This window comes from Ursus maritimus, unplaced genomic scaffold, assembly GCF_017311325.1.
Source record: "Ursus maritimus isolate PB19 unplaced genomic scaffold, ASM1731132v1 scaffold_2, whole genome shotgun sequence".
Lineage (NCBI taxonomy): Eukaryota > Metazoa > Chordata > Mammalia > Carnivora > Ursidae > Ursus > Ursus maritimus.
The window spans coordinates 37254925-37274197 of record NW_024424452.1 but is presented as its reverse complement, the minus strand read 5'-3'; the positions used below and the strand labels follow the sequence as shown (position 1 = coordinate 37274197).

General features: G+C 61.2%; 2 protein-coding genes, 1 long non-coding RNA gene and 1 other non-coding gene across 10 annotated transcripts in view; 2 read left to right on the top strand and 2 right to left on the bottom strand.

The window, feature by feature from the left end:
• Positions 1–12483, bottom strand: LOC103668488. Of its 5 annotated transcripts, none has more exons than XR_570048.2 (5): positions 12042–12483; positions 11753–11814; positions 11489–11645; positions 8846–8916; positions 1–42 (listed from the first exon to the last, which is right to left on the bottom strand). It is a non-coding gene; the product is annotated as an uncharacterized LOC103668488 (long non-coding RNA). The 5 variants fall into 5 exon arrangements; XR_570050.2 differs by lacking the exon at positions 1–42 and adding an exon at positions 7400–7807; XR_570049.2 differs by lacking the exon at positions 1–42 and adding an exon at positions 7814–8517.
• Positions 5237–11433, top strand: RAB26 (RAB26, member RAS oncogene family). Of its 2 annotated transcripts, none has more exons than XM_040635520.1 (9): positions 5237–5495; positions 6552–6662; positions 9104–9145; positions 9223–9289; positions 9490–9542; positions 9874–9939; positions 10037–10093; positions 10181–10270; positions 10370–11433. In XM_040635520.1, the coding sequence occupies exons 1-9, from the start codon at positions 5304–5306 to the stop codon at positions 10403–10405; spliced, it is 714 nt and encodes a 237-aa protein (XP_040491454.1). In that variant the 5' UTR covers positions 5237–5303; the 3' UTR covers positions 10406–11433. The 2 variants fall into 2 exon arrangements, with proteins under 2 accessions (XP_040491454.1, XP_040491453.1); XM_040635519.1 differs by having other exon boundaries at positions 5240–5495; positions 10194–10270.
• Positions 11919–12001, bottom strand: LOC121104080. Its single transcript, XR_005836458.1, has one exon. It is a non-coding gene; the product is annotated as a small nucleolar RNA SNORD60 (small nucleolar RNA).
• A 91-nt stretch (positions 12484–12574) lies between the features above and the next one.
• Positions 12575–19273, top strand: part of TRAF7 (TNF receptor associated factor 7) — an 18166-nt gene continuing 11467 nt past the window's right edge. For both annotated transcript variants that reach the window (XM_040635518.1, XM_040635515.1), the window contains exon 1: positions 12575–12709. The gene's annotated coding sequence lies outside the window, so the exon portion shown is untranslated. The remainder of the gene's footprint in view (positions 12710–19273) is intronic.

Here is a 19273-nt window from a genome sequence, read left to right as displayed (position 1 = left end):
CCCCTGCTTGTGTTCCCTCTCTCGCTGGCTGTCTCTCTCTCTCTGTCAAATAAATAAATAAAATCTTTAAAAAAAAAAAAAAAAGAAAGAAAGAAAGAAAAAAAGGAGAGAGGATGCAAGCCGTGCACTTGGCCCGAGGCAGGAGCAGCCTGGGCTGGGACTTCAGCGGTCATCATGGCAGCCCGGGCGTCCGATTTCTTCCTTTACACCTGTGCTTCTGCTGCAAAGATGCCTGGAGAGCCTGGTGCTCCTCCCGGCAGGGGTCTCGCCCACCTGGGGCCTCACTGCAGAGCCTGGATGGGAGCAGCTCCACACCCCCCACACCCGCGCCGGGCTGTACAGCAGGCACATTTTGCATTCTGAAACCACCAGGAGTACTCAGGTGCGAGTACCGGAGCTGCGGTGAGAAGGAAAGCCCGAGGGCAGATCTTGCGGGCAGGCCTGCAAGGAAACAACCCACTGCGCCAGCCCTCACACAACAGTCCCTTTGCAGCACAGGCAGGGGCGGAGGTCCGCCCCTTACCACCTGCCCGGGAGGGCCTCGGTGCTGCAAAGGTGAGTGTGCGGCAGGTGGGGTGTGTCCTCGAAGGAGCAGGACACTCTGCGTGGCCCCTGTGTCCCTGGACGTGGGGGGAGGGGGCGAGCACGCCTCTGACATCAGCTGTTTCCTGGGGTGACTCTTTCCTCTCCTCTGGGTGGAGGTCCAATTCTGAGCTGATGCAGTTCCTCTCTGCAGTCTCTATAGCAACGTTCACGTGGATTTCATAGAACAGAAGGTGTTGGAGCTGGAAGGGACCTCAGAGATCAGCTCCTCCCGCCCCCTCATTTCAGGGAGAGGGGAGCGGGTCCCACAGCATGCCAGGGATCGAGCCGGGGCCTCTGCCTGCTGGCACCTTCCCGGCCAGGGTCCTTCCCCCGAGATCGCAGACAGCTGAATTCCCTAGGACTGACTTATGTGAGGTGCTCAGGGGTCAGAAGACTTGGGACCTTTGCCGCTCCTCCCCTAACAGACCCCTGAAGTCGAGCCTAGGCCTGTCCTGCTCAGTCACAGACTCTCCATTCAGTGCTTCGGGGAGGCAGGAGCAGGCAGGCTGGGTGCTGTCCGCAGGAAGCCCAGAGGCCAGGGCTGAGGCCAGGCAGCCACCGGCGTGTCCACTGGAGAGCAAACGTCAGTGTCCACATGAGTGCAGGAAGAAGTGGGGGTGGGAGAGGCTGGGGAAGGCTACTTACCTGGGGGAGGGGGCTCCAAGCAGAGCCCGGAAGGTCAAGGCTCATCCTTGACCCTCATACTTGTCTGAGCCTGACCATGGCCCCGTGGGTGAGTGGAACCTGGGGGTGAAGCTGTCCCGCTTGGAAAATGGGGCTCCAGAGAGAGACTGCGTCAGGCCATAGATCCCAGAGGGTTGTTGTGTCTGGGCACTCGCGGCACACGTCACTCCAGGAGCAAGGGGCCAGACCCCCAGAAGGGCAAGTCAGAGGGCAGCGTGCAGGAGCTGGGGGCCTCAGGCCTGTGAAGGCACCTGGCACGGGGGCCACCAGAGGGACTGGGGGTGAGGATCCAGAGTGAGGCAGGAACAGATGTGGGGCTGCACCAGCTCTGTGCCTGGTGCAGGGTACGTGTAGACCTGTCTGTCCAGTGGAGCCAGCCCCATGCCAGCAGGGCTGAGGGCCGCAGGCACCCCTCCCCCACACTGCACTCAAGCTCGGCCCAACAATCTGGGAATCCCAAGTCCAGCCAAGGCCACCCTCCCGATCTTTCCCACCAAACCGTCCCTTTTCCTCCCCCTTGCTGGCAGCCTGGTCTAGTTATCTATTGCTGTGTAAACAAGAAACCCTCCAAATGCTCATGAATCTGCAGTTGGGGCAGGGCTCCGTGGGGCGGCTATTTCTGCTCCACATGGAATCCACCAGGACCACAGCGCCCCTCGCCAGGATGACTTCCTAGGTGGCAAGTGGGTTCCCTGCACCTGGGATTCTTCACAAGGCTGCCTGGGCTTTCTCACAGTATGGCAGCCGGGTTCCAAGAACGAGTATTCCAGGAGACAGGAAGTAGGAGTTGCCCGTCTATAGGGTCTGGGTCCAGAACTGGACACAGGGTCACTTCTGCCATACGTATCGGTCAGAGCAATGACAGAGCCACAGGTAGGGGACAGAGGCCTTCCTGCCTGATTGGGAGGGGCAGCAAAGAACTCGCCGTCCGCACGTCAGCCCTCCACTGTCTCTGGCCCATGGGCTCCCGTCTTGCCTCACCCGCAGGCCCACAGATCCTGTATTTCTGGGAGGTCTCCTCTGTCCCTATTCCCTCCCCTCTGGTTACTGCCACCCCCTCCAAGTCACCTCCCTGTCTACAGGCTGCACCATGCTCCCCCTCCCCCCTGTTCCTGTAGCAGCGTCCTCTGCCGCTTTGCTCAGGAACCATGTGTGGCTCCCTATTTCTCGCTGAACAGTATCCAAGCTCCTGCGCTAAACATTCAAATTCACTTTAGAATCTAGCCCTCTGGGGCACCTGGGTGGCTCAGATGGTTGAGCGTCTGCCTTCGGCTCAGGTCATGATCCCAGGGTCCTGGGATTGAGCCCCGCATCAGGCTCCCTGCTCGGCGGGGAGCCTGCTTCTCCCCCTCCCCTGCTTGTGCACTCTCACTCTGTCAAATAAATAAATAAAATCTTAAATATATATATATTAAAACAAAAGAGAATCTAGCCCCCTCCTGTGTTACCACCTGGATTTCCTCCAAGCAGCTGGACCACAATTTGGCCTCTTCTGCTCAGAATGCCCACCCGCTGGCACTCTGAGCTTGCACGTATTCATTCCCCCTACCTAGCAAGCTTCTCTGTCTCCTGTTGGACTCCTGTTCAACCGTCAGAGCCCAGAGCAAAGGCCCCTCCCCGACAAAGCCCTGGTCACCGCACACTGCGACACTGTCTGCCTTATCCTTGTTAGCAATGACATGTCCTGAAGTGGGGCCCATTTCTAACTCATGTTTCTTTCACCAGTTTCGTAAGTTTATTGAGGCCTGGAGCCAGCTGCCAGGGATATGGCAGTGACCAAGACAAGCTGCTTCCTGTACCCAGACAATTTACATTCCAGAGAGTGAGACAGATGGCAAACGGAGGTACCAAGGGACATAATGATCAAAGATTAGGAGGATGGCTGGAAGGAAAGAGAGGCAAGAAGAATGCCGTGATGCAGGGACCTAGAACTCTCCCTTTTCAAAAGAAATCAGAGACTTGGGTTTTTACATATATTCTCCTAATTTTAAAGATTTCAAGGTCAAGTATTTCTCCTCTGCTGCTTTCAGCTTTCCTCCCCTCCTGGCTCCCCACTCAACCTTCCTGGTTACCCCATTAGCACTAGCCCCCACCCTCGACTCAGTTGCCTTATCTAGAGCACCCAAACTCCTTTCTGATTTCCCTTGGGCAACGGCTGACAGGAGGAAATAGGGAGCCCCTTGCCTGGGACCCTGGGGTCAGTGGGCATGGGCTGAGAGCCTGGGCCAGCCACCCTGAAATTGGCCTCAAGGAACGTAGGACACCTGGAGTCCCCAGGGCCACAGCAGTGGGAGCTCAACACCCCCACCCCAAGCTCCTTGATCCACACATCCGGGCACTGGCCTGGAAGAAGTGGGGGTCCCGAGGAGTGAGACAAGAAAGGAGGCCGGGGGCCCTCAGAGGGCTTCCTTCGGTTTGTCCCCCAGCTCGGGTAGGGCCTGGAGGGATGGGTCTCCCGAGGACTCCTGGGCCAATGCTGCCACGGGACAGGTTGTGTTCTCTGGAGCCAGCGTTCCCAAGTACAAATCCTGGTTCTGTCACTTTCTAGCCTGGTGACCTTGGACAGCTCTCTTCCCCTCTCTGGGCCTCAGTTTTCCCACCTGATCACTGGGGATCCTAGCACCACCCACCTCACAGAGTAGTTCTGAGGGTGACTTGTGCCTGACACACAGTGACTCTCGATTAAAGGCAGCTAGCTTCCCACAGCCTCTCTCATGCGGGGCTCTGCCAGACCCTCTTGGGGAATCCCTCTGCTGGGTCTTCCCAGACCTCTGGCCTAGAGGCAGCTCCTGTCCATTATCAGTATTTGGGCTCTGGGCACTGCCAGCGGAGAGCGCTCAGGCCTCTGAAGGGGCTAGGGTCCATGTGATAGCTGTTCCATCTTGGGGGACAGCCAGGCCATGCCACCAGCTGCCAGTGGCTGATCCCAGCAGCACTGCCTTTCTGCCTACACTCGCTGCCCCCAAGCCCCGGCTGGGGGGCATCTTGGCTCACCACTCCCGGGATCCCATGATCATCTCAGCCTTATGCTCAAAACCCAGAGACTCCTGGGTGGAGACAGTCCAGGGGGAAGTGTCAGGCTCTGGACACTGGTCTGCCAGGGACCAGCATGGGGTTGGGACAGTCAGCATTTGGCTACCTTGGGGCAAGAACCTGGCACCAGAAGGCCAAGGGGCTAGCCACCTCCTGGGGGAGGGGCCTCCCACCTCCTTCTCCTCCCAGACCCCTGAGGGCAGAGCCCCAGGGCAAGGGCCACTCAGGGGCTTCCTGCTGCTGTAACTCGGATTTCCCTTTCCCTGAGGATCCTGAGGCTTCAGCCCAGCGGGCAGAAGCTGCGAGGGAGGGCGCCTCACAGCTGATAACCAGCTGTCAGCTGGGCGCTGAGTGCTCCCAGCGCCCGGGTTTGTTTGCCTGCCCTAAGGGGAGGGGTGGGTGCACAGCAGGCCAGGTGGCATCTCTAGCAGAGAAGGGACAGAAACCCAGGTGTCCACCCCATGCAGTCCCACTGCCTCGGCGCCCCCTTCTCAGAGCACTCTCCCCTCCACCCCCATCCCCCGACCAGGTCCCAGACCCAGAGGCCATCTCATGAGGGACACTGGGCAAGGGGCAGTGCAGGGAGGGATGGTGTATAGCGCGCGGGGAAGCGACAGGCCCACCGCCTCACGGAGGTGGCCCCGGAGCGGGGTCGCAGGGCCTGGGGCGGGGCAGGAGCCGCCCGCCCCCGGCAGAGGCGCGCCCACCCGGTCGCCACCTAGGTCAGTGCCAGGGCCTCGTGACCCCGCCCCCGGGCGGCCGTCTAATTTGCATGCCCCCGCCCCAGCGCGGCCATTGGCGGCGGCGGCGGGAGGCCGGGCCTGAGTGGCTGCGGGCTGTGGGATGCGGGGGCGGGGCGGCGGGGAGCGGGGCGCCCGGGATGCCGCCACCGCCGCCGCCGCGGGACGGGTTCAGGTCCGCGTCGCGCTCCGCGAGAGCGGGGAGCAAGGCGGCCCGGGGCGCGGCGGCTGCAGAGGGAGCTCCCTGAGCGTCCGCCCGCCATGTCCAGGAAAAAGACCCCCAAGAGCAAGGGGGCCAGCGCGCCCGCTGCCTCCGCATTGCCCGCAGCCAACGGGTCCCGGCCGGCGCGCCCTGGGACTGGGCGCCCTGGCCCCCAGGCGCGGCCCAACGGGCCCCCGCAGCCTGACCGGCCCTCGCTTGGCGGCGGCGACTTCTACGACGTCGCCTTCAAGGTGAGCCGGCCCCCACCCCATGCGAGCGCAGCAGGTGGCGCTCGGCCTGAGCCGAGCAGGGAGGGTCGGGAAGGGGAGGGAGGGCCCCGCGGACCCGGGGCGGGCAGCCCGCCGAAGCGGCACCCTGCAGCTGGCACGGCTGACAACGCGCATCGCGCACACACACACAGCTGTCAGACCCGGATTTCAGATACTCAACAGCTGGCAAGGCCTGCCCCCTCACGCCCCAGCTGGCAGGGCCGGACAAGGGGTCCTGAACCTGGCAGGTGCTCCCTCCGCGCTCCCTAATGGCCCCGCACCCACCCGGGCCCCAGTCTCACCATTTCCCATATGCTTCCTTCCCTCAACCCCACGGTCTGTGGGTCTCTTTTTTGGTGGAAGGAGTTAGACTAAGAAGAGGTTTGCCAGTTGGGTGGGGAACACTGGGGCCTCCTTCAGGCCTAGGCAGAAGCCTGTGGATTGTGGAGGGGTTGTCCGACTGTCTTTGGGTTTTGGAGCCTTTGACAGAAGGCTGGGGGAGAGGTGGATGAGAGGGAGGCCTGATTGCCCCCTCTTGGTCCCCAGACACGACCTGGATCTTCTCAGCCAATATTTGACCTCATGTGGCAAATTCCTCCAGAATCTTACGGGGATTAGAAGAAGCCCCCTGGCACAGAGACCCCCCACAGGCCTCTCAGGTCTCCAGCCACCAACCTCCAGACTCCACTCCCCACCAAGCCCCAAATGCTACCATTCCAGATCAAGCATGGTGTCCAGGGTCTGGGGTGGGGTTAGGTAGGCTCTGGATGGAGGCAGCTGCCCCCACTCCCCACTAATTGAGAGGGGCCACTGTTCAAGAGAAAGGGGACAGAACCTTCTGGAGGTGGAAGCTGGAGGTCCAGGCCGGCAGGGACTGTAGTTGCCCTGTCTCCCCCACGTCCTGCTGAACCCGCAGGCCTGGGACAGTTCCTCCACTCCTGACCAGGCCAGCTCAGGGAATACCAGGCACCCCTTTGGGTGGGCCAGCACCTTGGTCCCCTCTGTCCCTAACACCTCTGACCCTCCTGTTCACCCCAGGTCATGCTGGTGGGGGACTCGGGCGTGGGGAAGACTTGCCTGCTCGTGCGCTTCAAGGATGGGGCATTCTTGGCAGGGACCTTCATCTCCACTGTGGGCATCGACTTCCGGGTGAGAGTGGAGGCTGATGTCCTCAGCACTGAGCTGACCCAGCCATGCCCTGGGCCCCCACCCCCACACCAGCTCACTGAGTTCTCACAACACTCCTGGGCAGCGGGTTCTCCATTAGCCCTGGGACACCTCCTGTCTGGACCACCTGGCACTCACGTTCAGGGTGGCTGAGGTGCGATGCCTTAACCACCAAAATGCCCAACTCCTGACACCCTAAGGATCCTAGAGACGGGTGATGGCTACATCTGACTGAAGCAGGGGTAGCACCCCTCTGTCTGGGGCTGTATCCTGTGCCCCAGGGGGTGGCCGTCAGAGGGAACTTAAGGCCTACGTTCCCTTGGGAGGCTTAACATCATTGCCCCACCGAACACAGGTGCCAGGCAGCCTGCTAAGGACCTAAGAGAGAAGTGGCTGTGGGGCACACACCCTGTCTGGGAGCTGGGGAGGGGGGAGGACCTCTGCCCTTGGGTGAGGAGGCTCACAGGAAATGCTCCCACCTGTCTATTCCCCCTGCCAGAGTCCCTCCCACATTGCCAACAGGAGAGCTGTGTCCCTGGGGTTTTGGGGTGGGGGGAGTGCCCCTGGATTTCAGGGCTCCCCACACCCCCCTGGCACCCCACCAGCCTGTGGGGTCAGCAGGGAATGAGGGCCACAGCAGCCGAGCCCCCAGCTCTACCCACCAGTCTAAATCCTGAGTGACTTGCCAAGGTGCCGGTGTGTTCTAGACAAATCCCAAGTTTGCATTTTTCTCACCCTTTAATTAGACCCAGTTGGCAGGAGGCTGGGAGGGCGGCCCATTCTGGGAATGGGAAAGGGGGCTCTCTCCAGTCTAGGGAGCCATTATTTACCCTGCTTGGGGGTCCAGGTCCCCTCAAGTCTTCTGAGATGAAGTAAGGGTTCAGGTGTCAGAAAGGGACAGTTTAAGCGCTGGACAGCTGGTCCTTGGCCTGTTTTGGCCCCACCTCCCCCCTTCTCACCTCCCTCTTGGCTCTGGGGCAGGTGGTGAGGGAGGTGAGGCCACTAGGTTCACACCCCTGTTCAAGGGTGCTAGAGAAGGCGGGGTGTCCTTCCCAGCCTCCTCTCGGCCTGGCAGATGGCTGTGCCATTGGTTCCTGGGAGTGGCAGAAGCACCCGGACAGCAGGAGCTTGGGGAAGAGGGAGGTGGAGGGAGGCGGTGTGGTCCCAGCTGCCAGGGCCTGAGGCTACCAGGGGCCTCAGCCGGGGGTTAGCAGGCCCCCACCCCCACCCCAGCAGATGGGAACCGTCGGGTTGCACCACTCCCTGCCACTAGTCCTGAGCTGGGAGGGCCTGCTGGGGGACCATTACCAGCCGGCAAATACTCAATGAGCACCCACTGTATACCAGGCCGAATTCCGGGCTCTATGGTTACTGTACTGGGTCCTGTCCTTAGAGAGCTGCTGTCCCAGCAGGAAGAGAGGCTTTTAAAGTAGAACAATTAGCTCTCACTCTGAACCAGATACAGTTCTCAGTACTTTGCACATAGCTCATAAAGCCGTTGAAGCAGCCATGTGATGGGCACCCTGGTTATCTCCATTTGTGGATGGGGAAACTGAGACGGAATGTTAGTAATGGGCCTGGGGTTACACCATGGTAACTTCACAAAGGTCGTGCGGGTGGCTCTGAGCAAAAGAAGCAGCACGTATAGAGCTGCGAGGAGCTGATGGCTCATCAGAGGGGCTGGGGCAGGGCCTTGGAGCCTGCAGGCAGGCGTCTGCAGTCTTCGAGGGTCCAGGGAGATGTGCGTGGTGAACCAGAGTTAGCAAGAAGGTGCAGGAAGCTGACGAGGTCTAGGCGCCAGGGGGAGGCAGGGTGGCAGGGCTGGGCTGGAGAGGTGCTGGGGGAGGGCAGGGAGGAGGGAAGGCTGGAGCAACAGGACTCGGTGACTGACTGGGCTGAGTGGTGGCAAAGGGGCTTTGAGAGCAGTGGAGCCGGTGGGGCCGTGTGCCAGGCCTCTGAGGTGGGCAGAGAATGAGCACACGAGGGCCAGAACTGGACATGGCCAGCCTTGTTGGGCAGCAACATGCAAGTCTGTGAGGATGGCCATCTGAGTGCGAGAGGGGCCTAGGCGTCACCAGGAGGGGCTCACCAGGGGGAAGGGTAGAGGCACAGGGGTGGGGAGAGTTGGGTGGATCCCACGACTTGGGTTCAAGGTGAAAGGTTACCTGCGGGTACGGGGAGGCGAAGTGGTCAGACGAGAACCAGGAGGTGGGCATCAAGGACAGAACCCAGCCAGCTGAGGGGCAGACAGGATAAAGAGTGAATTTGGGGGCATGCCAGGGGCACTCTCAGGCCCAGTCCCGGCCTGGCTTCACCCTCGGGAGCCCCCCCCGCCGCCCCGCCAGGGGGCAGCACTGTTCCCAGCTGCTGCCTGGAGCCGCGCTGGCTGCCGGGCTGAGTGGAGCTGGCTGGCTGTGTTTCAGAACAAAGTTCTGGATGTGGATGGCATGAAGGTGAAGCTGCAGGTGAGAGGTGGGGGGTGCGGGGTGGGGAGGTGAGGGGAAGGGACTGGCAGCCCTGAATCCTGTGCCTGTTGCTGCAGATCTGGGACACAGCTGGCCAGGAGCGGTTCCGCAGTGTCACCCACGCCTACTACCGCGATGCCCACGGTGAGCTTGTGGGCATGGGATGCCAGCCCGGGGAATCGGAGGCTGTGCTGTGGGTGCCCTGCTACCCTGGCTTCTGCTCAGGGGAAGGTGCCCTGGCAGTGAACATGGCAGGAGGTGTGGAGGCTGTGATGCATGAGGGTGTGGGTGACAGGAAGCTGCTGTGAGCCCTGGAGGTGTCCTCACTGGCCCTCTGCCCCCAGCACTGCTGCTGCTCTATGATGTCACCAACAAGGCCTCCTTTGACAGTATCCAGGTCAGTGGTTTCCTTCCTGGTGGTGGTAGTGGTGGTAGAACAGTCTGTGGTGGCATTAGGGTGCCAAGGGCAGAGGAGGGCAAGGTGGGCCCCTTCTGGTGGCTCAGGTTGCCTGTGAGCTGAAGGGGGTCTGGGGACCTTCCAGCTCCATCAGTCCAACACCTTGGCTAAGGTACTTGTCAGTGGTGCCTCAGTCTGGCACAGGGACCACTATTTCTGGGCCCCTCCTGTTAGCCAGAGCCCAACAGGCCCTCCGTGCAGTGTGGCCTGGAGGGGCAAGGGGTGTGCAGGAGTGACAGCCTCCACACTGGTCTCAGCTTTTCCCCCACAGGCCTGGCTGACCGAGATCCAGGAGTATGCCCAGCACAATGTGGTGCTTATGCTGCTGGGGAACAAGGTGAGCACCCCAACCTCCCCTCTCCTCCCTGGCTCTACAGGGGGGATGAGGGGGCGGGTAAGCCCTGGGCCAGCTCTCACCAAGACCCCTGTGCCAGGTGGACTCTGCCCAGGAGCGTGTGGTGAAGAGGGAGGATGGGGAGAAGCTGGCCAAGGTGAGCCAGGGTAGGGTGGGGGGCCAGGGGTGTCCCTAGGGCTGCTGGGCTTGGGCTGTCCCCACCAGGCTGCCACCTGGCTGGCAGCAGCTGTTTGCAGGAGTATGGACTGCCCTTCATGGAGACCAGCGCCAAGACGGGCCTCAACGTGGACTTGGCCTTCACAGCCATTGCAAAGTAAGTTCTGGCAGTCACCCGGAAGAGCCCCCCAGACCTGGAGTGAATCTCCTTGCTGGGGAGCAACCACTCTGTTCCCTGGCCACCCCTGCCCCACAGGGAGTTGAAGCAGCGCTCCATGAAGGCCCCCAGTGAACCCCGCTTCCGGCTGCACGACTACGTCAAGAGGGAGGGCCGAGGCGCCTCCTGCTGCACACCCTGAACCTGGGAGGGCCCTGCAAGGCTGCACAGAGGCTCTAAAGGGTCCCCCTGGGTTTAGTCACCGCAGTCAATCCCAGAGTGTCTGCTCCTGAGACTCCCAGACGGAGCCTTGCCTTTCTCAGAGCCCCAGGCCCAAGAGGCTTCAAAGAGCCAGTGGGACTGCACCCCCCCTTCACCTGCTGCTGCCTGAGGGCCCTGACGGAAAAGCAAGGGTCTTCGGTACAGGAGGGGGCACGTCACCATGTACAGCCTGGGCAGGGTGCCTGCTCCTGCTGCCATGGCGCTCTGCTGCCCCCTCCTGGACATGCCCAGCTCCGAGGCCGGGCCACGGTGCCAGCACCTGTACAGTGCCTAATCCCTTAGAGAAAGCCATGTCTTCAGCTGCACACGCTGCCCAGGCAGGGAAAGGAAGGACTCCTGCCTGTGCCTGGGACCGAGCGCTTCACCGCAAACCATACCATGCATTTGTGCCCCAAGGACAGAGCCACCTACTCCCTGCTCACACACAAGGAGACTCTGGTTCCACCATCAACAGGGTCTTCCTTTCATGCTCCCTTGGAGAATGCCAAGGTTGTGGCTTTGTAATAGACAAACAGCAAATGGGAAATCACAGAAATGTCAGGGAAACTAGAACTGCCAGTCCCACGGAGGCCTGTGCTTAGTGAGGTCAAGCCAGGGGGCTGGTAGTGCACTCCAAGTTATACTCAAATCTTGAAGTTTGTCTTTAGATTAAGAGCCTTCATTTTCACTCCTAGTGAATAAAGTTGTGTTTTCTGGACTGCCTCTCTCGTCTTTTGAAAGAAATCCCCCTTTAGACCCCTCGGCAAAATACAGATCGTCTTTTAACGCTCAGAAGGTAGCACCCCCCCGCCTTTAACTAGGTTACGTGGAACCCCAATGGTGTCTAGGGAGCACGGGGGAGCCTAGGTGGTTTGTGTCCACCTCCCCCCACAAGACCCAAGGGCAAACAGTGCTACGTGGCCTGTTCATGAAGAATTAAAAGAGTTTCTGACCTACCCAAGGCAAAGGCCAAGAAAACCCCGGTATTTTTGGCCTTGAAAGGAAATACGGAGAAGGCAGTTCCAACAGTGGGGATGTCACTGCATCAACATCCATCTTCCTCCGCCGTGTCCCAGGACTGCACGGGGATGAGCCAGTGCTCCCAAAGGGCCGTCTGGGAGGCAGACACGTGTGAAAAGAAAGACACCTGCGCCCCAATCAACTCACCACTTTTGCTTTATTGCTAAGCGCCTCCCATACAGACACAGGCTCCCGTCTTACCAGCAGGCCTCCAGGCTGACGTCCACTCACGTTCACAGTCTCCAGCCGGGTCACCCACCGCCCTGGAAGTCAGACAGTGCCGCAATGTAGACAGAAACCCACTCCCCCCGTTTCGGGCAAGATAGTTTCGCACCCAGCCCCTGCCCCGTCACGGCGGCGCACCCTGAAGCCTCAGTCTTGCCAAATAATCAGACTGCATGTGCAGTTTTCATACGAGGTGTCAGAAATAAAAGCAATTCATCACAGGCTCGAAGCCGCACAGAGGAGGGCAGGCTCGGCCCAGCCTTACCTGCAGGAAGACGTAGACCTGGAGCTTCGGAATTCCCCGACCGAACGGGGTAAGGGGGCGGAGCAAAAAACGTGAACAACACCGAGGCGAAAGTGGGCCAGGCCCGCCTGCAGGCTTGGGGGACCCCCTCAAACGCCCTCGGGGCCCAGGGCTCCCATGGCCTTGGAGCATGGCGGCAAAAAAAGAAAACAAGCAATACCCGCACTCGATCCCGAAAGAACACGAAAGCCCGAGGCTCGAGCTTTTATAGAAACTGTCCCACCACTGCGATTGGGCCATCCTGGCGGAAGTACCCGCCTCCCTCACCGCTGATACGCTCCCGGTCTCTCGGACCCGACACGCGAAGCTGCTTCCTTTTGCAACGGGCCATCCAACATCACCGTGAGCGACAGCCGGAATCAACCAATCAGACTCCGACCTGCAACATAGAGTGATTCTAAAGCTGCCAATCCCGCCCTGCAACGTCAGAGCCGCCGGAAGTTGTAGTTTCTGAGGAGCCGCGCGTGAGGCAGCCAGTCCGGCATCGAGAGTCCGAGAACTACAAGTCCCGGCGGGCGCAGCGCATGAGCGCTTCCGGCTCGCGCGCCCTGTCCCTTTCCCGGCCGGCGGCCGCGGGGGCACGATGAAGCGGGAGGGTGGCGCTGCCGCTCCCGGGCGGCCGCGGGCGGGTGAGTGTCCGCGCGGCGCGCCCGACCCGGGGCTCGCGCCTCGGGGCCGCGCGATGGGCGCGTCGGGGTCCGCGTCGGGGTCGGGCCTGGGGGGCGGGGCCGGCGCTGGCCGGGGTCTCCGCGTCCGTCCGTCGCTTGCTCGGTCTCTCCATTCTCCCCTTCCTTATTCATTTCTCCATGCGTTCGTGGAGCGCCGCCGGGGACCCAGTTCTCGTGGGCTCTTCTTGTCTTGCTTTTCTCAGCCCTGCCGGTGTTGACACTTCGCGCCGAGCGTTCTCGGCTGTGCTTTGGTGGACGTTGAGCTGCGTCCCTGGTCTCCACCCACTAGATACCAGTTATCTCCCCCACCCCCCTAGTGACGACCCAAAATGCCTCCAGACATTACCAGACGTCTCCTGGGGGACAAACTCCTTCTCCCCCACCCCCACCCTGCTTGAGAACCGGTGATCCAGAGCGGAGAGGGATTGACAGTACACACAAAATCCTGAGGAGTTGTGGTGTGTGCTATGAAAGAAACAGGACGCTGAGAAGGAGTGCTGGGCGCTCCTGAGTGGCTTGGTGAAGGGAGAGGTGCCTCCAGCGAGCAGCCTGTCTTGGGAAGTTGCTGGAAGAGCATGCCTGGCAGAGGGAGCAAGGTGTGCAAAGGCCTCGCGCGAGAGAGGGCTTGGTGCGCCAGTGAGTGCTGGCGGAGGGGTGAGAGGCGAGTCGGGGAGGCCAGACCAGGGTGCAGGGTGGCAGGGATTGTACACAGGAGAGCCAGCCTCGGATCCAAGTCTAGTAAAGAGCCCCTGGTTGTGTGTGGAGGAAGGACTGGGGTTCAGAGAGGAAGCAGGAGAGCGTGAGGAGGCTGGCCTGTGTGTAGAGGAGAGTGGGGTGGGAGTGAGTTGGTTTGGCGATGAGGCTCCCACCCCTCACCGGGTCTGGTGCTGGTTGTCTTGGACCAGGCCAGGGCATTCAGCTGGGGCTGAATCTGCAGTTCTGCTGGACTCCCCCCTGCTTTGACAGGGACGGCACTGGACAGTAGGGCTGAGATTCCACCCTCCTTCGCTGCCTCCCTAGCCTAGACCTCCGGGCCGCCCACACTGTCCACCCTTTTCCCCATCCCACAGACCCCTCCCCACGCACACACAGGGCCCCTCTCCTGGGGGCTGCCCACCTCCTGGCGTTTGCCAAGCATGTGGCTTCTCTCTTCCTCATTCCTTCTCTTTGGGCCTCTCCTTTCCCACACCCCTTCCCTGAAGGCCTGTGTAGCAGACAATACCTGTCTGTCATAAATCCCTACCCGAGCTACTCTGGGCATTCCCGTTCCATGGAATCCCCAGTCCCTGTGTCTCATGGTTCCTACAGAGCGTCGCTGCACTATTCCCCAGTAGCCAGAACCTCCCTCTGAGGGGAAGCAGGGGTATGGGCAGCCTGGATGAGGGAGGTAACTGGCTGAGAAGGAGGGGAGATCCTCCTTCCTGAGGGGTCCCTGTGGAGTAATGCCCACTGTGGCTGTGTGTCACAGTATTTCTAGAAATGAATGGAACAGATCAGGGTCTGAAGTATTGACTTAGCTGGGACAAGAACCCACAGAAAAGTGCCTTTGACAGGTTGAATGGGGCTTACTAGTACTCCCGAGCCTCTGTCTCTCCTCCCAGGCCCCGTAGCTTCTCCAGGTCAGACTCACGTTTCGCCGTCAGCATGTGCCCCTTCTCCAGCATGGGGACTGGCCCACAGTGGGTGTGAACCTGGCCGCAGGATCAGGAACCCACAATTTGGGAAATGCGAGAGGTGTAGTTGAAGGGCCTGCGCTGGCTGGGTGGCCCCAGGCAATCTGGACGCTGTGGTTTGGCTGCCCCCTGGCTCAGCTTGGCCTGGGGTTGACTACAGTGCATGGTGGGCTCCTCGATCTTCCGGCAGAACAGAGGAAGCGGGAAGAACAGGGCTTCAGTTGGCCCCAGTGTGGCCTCTTACAGGCCATAAGTCCTGGGATGGCTTCTCAGCTCCATTTTCTGCTCTCAGAGAGGGGCTGCTATTGGCGGAGCCTTGACTGTTGCCTCGAGAGCCATATCTCATGGTTCCTGTCAGGTGTGGGCATGTCCACTCCGTTTCACGGGTGAGAAATTGAAGGCCAGGAGGTTGAGCAGCTTTGCCCCAAATCATGCAGCTGTTTTGGGGCAGAGGCAGGATTTGAACCCAGGTCTGAGTTCAGCACTCTGGCCTTGACCGTTATGCTGTTCTATCTCCATAAAGAACACTTGGAGGGATCTTCGTAAGCGTGTAAGTGAGGTGCCAGCATGTGTCTAGCCTTGGGAAGTGTCAGCAGGGCATAACTTGCTCTGAACCTGGGTCCCCACTGGCCTGACCGGGCTGTTGGGTGGGCACCTAGGACTTCACCAGCTCCTCTGGCTGGGTTATGCAGGAGGTACCCTTGTAGAGGGGCCCACCAACCCCTCCACTTCCAAAAGATGCCCCCCCCCCACCGCGTCCTCTGTGCTCTGCTCTGGCCCTTCGGCAGAAGGCATTTGGTTGCTCCCTGGAGGAGCATGGAGTCAGGTGGGGCAGACAAAGGGGGAAATGGGCCCTGGGGGCTGGTGCTAATGTCACTTGCAGACCTGGTACTTGCCTGCCCCCAGCGGGGGAGGCATGTTGTGTGGAAGTCCAGTTGGGGGGTGAACCAGCCCCATGAGCACCTGTCAGAAGGAGCAGCCTTGAAGAACTGGGACTGAAAGGGTGTGCCAGAAGGAGTGGGGGTGCCCCAGCATGGGCTGGAAGGGCGTGGGGTGGACAGTGGAGCGGGCTGGCGCACGTCCAGGCCAGGCTCTGGCCTGCGACTTTGTATACACTCCCCAGGTTCTGCAGGGAAGCAAGAAAGAGGAAGGCAGAGAGACAGAAACCACACGGGACGTGACGAGCAACAGCCAGGGCGGCCTGGAGCTGTAGCCTGGGCCCCGAGGCACTGCCGGTCACTGGGCTCTTGAGCAGAGGCCCAGGACCTGTCTCCACAAGTTTAGACTCATGGGTGGGGGTCGGCCCAGGGAGGGTTATAGGGGCCACTTTTACCTGCCCACACCCTCCCTCCAACTCAGGGTCTGGCCCAACTCTGGCTGCAGGGGCACAGATGGGAAGCATGTCCCAGGCTGTCTGGTGAAAGGTAAAAGTGGTCCCTGCAGCTAGGTGCTGAGATAGGAGGACAAATACCACCTTTTCCCAGAATGCTCTCTCCCTGCTCTGGATCTGGCCAGCCCCTTCCTCCAGGAAGTTCTCCAGGAGTCGTAGAGGGGAGACTCCCCCAGGCTGAGTCTACAGCTCGTAGGAAGCCATCCACTGTATGGGAGAGAAAGCACAGGAGATGGGTCTGGCCCCAAGGGGCATGTGGGGAGGCAAAGGCATTCCCATTGCCAAGTGGGGGTTAAAGCCAGGCTGGCAGAGCAGGAGGGATGCTCTCCCTCCAGCGGTGGGGCCTGTGGGTGCTGCAGAGCCTGGACCTGGGTAGGCAAGGTGAGAGGCTAGGTGGCAGGTGTAAGGACACAGAGCCCTGGGGAGAGGAGGCCACAGCAGGTGTCCAGCCCAGCAACCTTGCGGCCACTGTGGATTAGGACTGTGAGTACAGAGACAGGAATGGCGGGTGAGGGCAGAGGCCCAGGCTGCATGCTGGGAGGGAAGGGAGGCCAGGCAGGCCTCAAACCAGGGCTTGCCGAGGTGCTGAGGGGATCCCTGACATCACACCCTGTCTGTGTGGGATGGAAAAGACATGCTAAGGGGACATCGGGGAACAGCTGGGGAAGTGTATGGGGCTTTGCTATGGCAACCTGGCCTGTTTCTATGGGATTTGGCAGGCCAGCTTGGGCTTGGGCCAGGGGACCCTGGGCAGGGGATGACCCAGGGGCTGGGTGGTCCGTGGGTGATACAAGGGGCTGGGGCTGGGCCTGGAGCTCTGGCTGTAGTCCAGCTTGCCACCCACAGCTCCATGCCAGGCAGGGGTGAGGTGTCCTGAGCCACCAGTGCCCCGCTGGAACAGTCTCCACCAAATGTGTGGCCTGATGGGCATGCCGACCCCTAGCTGGCTTTGCACGTGCTGGTCAGGAGACCCCACCATGCCCACTGCCTGGGGCCCCTGGAGGAGCCACCTCAAGGTGGGGCTTGGCCCTAGTGGGACCTGCTTCTGGCCAGCCCACTGCCCCGATTCCAGCTTTTACAGCGTGCACTGCCCACTCCACTGGCTCCCAGCCGCACGAACCAAACTGGGGGGCCTGGGTCCCACATACCCGAGGGAGAGGGCTTAGCAGATGCCATTGGCCTCCATCCAGGGGATGGGCTGGGAAGGGGTTCCCAAGGGAGCTGGCCTGCCCTCTGCTGCAAGCTGCCCAGAGAAAGGGGCTGCTGGGGGGCTTTCCCGAAGAGGAGCTGGGGGTGGAGAAGTCCAGGGGCTGGGGCATGATAGGTGGATCTCTGGTTCCTCATTGGGCGGGGAGTGCACCCCAGGGCCCCAGAAGCCCTTTGGACATGGACGTTGGTGGACAAAGATCCCTGGGCCTTGACCCTAGGCTCAAGCAAGGGGCTACAGGGGGCCTGCTTCCACACTGACTCTGAGTGCCCTTGGGCACCACTCTCCCACCAGCCTTACCTGAGGCAGGCAGAGCCGTCTCCACCAGGATCTGGGGTCTTTGGTCTTTACGAGATAGAATCCTCGGGTCCCTCCCCTGGGCTCTGCTAAGGCACCTGGAACAGGCAGGATGGGGACTCAGTTGGGGAGGGGAGGGGAGGAGAGGGGAGCTTCCTCCTCCCACCCCAGCTGTGCCTGGCAGGCCGAGCCCGCAGCTTTTCCCAGTTTGGGAGAGTCCGCTTGTCTAGTTGACAGCTCCCTGTCCGCCTGCTGGTGGGGCTGACATGGAGTGGTGAGGAGGCCTACCCCCTGGGGAGCTGGGGCACACCCCCAGCACAGCTGGGCCCGGCCGGGAGGGGGGCGGGGGGGAGGTGAGGAGCTATGCTGCTGTGTTTCCGGAGTTTGGGCCTGCAGAGCTGGAGGATGCCAGAGAAGACTCTTGCAAAATGCAGCCCCTGGGGAGCAGGGCTGAAGGCTCAGGGCATCTTGCTCAATCCCACGATGGTTAGGGTAGGATCTGAACCTTGTGTTCAGGGGCAGTGGCCTGCAGCCCGGGTCCCGCCCACCTGGGGTCCCCGGCTGGGGCTGCATGCCAACCCATGTAAACGGGGAAGCAGTTCCCTCCCTCCTTCCATCGCTCAGCTTTGCTCTCCAGCCAGGCTCCTACGGCCGGCGCCATGTCTGCAGCCCTGGCTGCTATTGGCCGTCAGGGGACTTTCCAGCCGATTTGCATGTTGCCCTGCTAGCCCTGCGTGCCTTTCTGTTTACTTCACTTCAGAGTGAGGGAGCGCCAGACGCCTGCTCTCTGACTGCAGCAACAGGCACACAGGCCCCACAGGGGCTGGAGGGCTGGCCGTGGTCCCGGGGGGGGGGGGGTCCCTGCTGGGGTCCCGGCTGCCTGGACCATGGGTGCTGCTGGCTGGAGCCGGCAGCTGGCCTCTGGGCCTTGGGGGCTTGCAGCAGAGGGAGCAGATGGCTTGTAAAATCCAGGTCAGTGTGGGCCAGCCGCCTCCCCGTGACCCCCCCTCCTCCCAGCACGCCCCATGGTGCTGAGGCTGGAGCCGACCTTGGGCTTCCCGAAGGTGAGTCCTAGAGCTCCTCCATTCGAGCTGTCTAGGCCTCACCCTGGCCAGGGTGGCCTTCATCCAAGCAGGGTGGCCCCCAAGATTTCCTGCTTAGCATGGAGACCAGTAGCAGTGCTGTCCAACGGCCTGATACTGCCCACTCCCAGGAACCCCCACCTCTCCCCTGCAAGAGGACAAGCCATTGGACAGCCTGGTCTGGGACACACAGCCAAGTCCCTCGAGTCACAGCAGGGGGAGTGGTGGGCAGGAGGGGGAGGCTTTGGCCGACCTCTTGGGTCCCCCTATCTAGCCAGATCCATAGGGCACTCTGAGCACTGGGAGGGGGGGTACTTTGTGGCCGTGCCAACTCAGGCTGAGAGCCACCCCATGGAGGCCTGAGTCTAGAAGACCAAGAGGGTGGCATTGCAAGTGACATATGAAGGGGCAGGCGGGAGAGAGAGGAGACCGGGGGCGGGGGGAGGGTAGGGCAAATAGCTCAGGAGCACAGGGTGGGGACACAGGGCTGGAGAGCCATCTCCCTCCCTACGGACCCACAGGTCGGCTTGGAGGACCACTGAGTAGCTCTGGGCTGTGCGAGGCGGATGTGGCCAGCTGTGCCAGGTCACAGGGGCCTGATGGAGAAGGTGCAGGAGCCAGCTGCATGCTGTACACACACTGGTGGGGACAGAGTGCATCTCTTGCCTGCTCCCACAGTGTGGGAGGCTCAGCAGTCCTAGCAGGAGCCCTTCTCAGCCCTGTAGGGCCCTCAGACCTCAGGGTGGGCCCTGGCCTGCCACGCCTCCTCCCACCCCATAGGAGCAAGACCAGCTGGCTTCAGGAGTTCCTGACTTACTGGTTCTGATGGCTGGGCTGGGCCGCGGGTGATGAGCCCGTGGTGTGGCATCCCAGGGG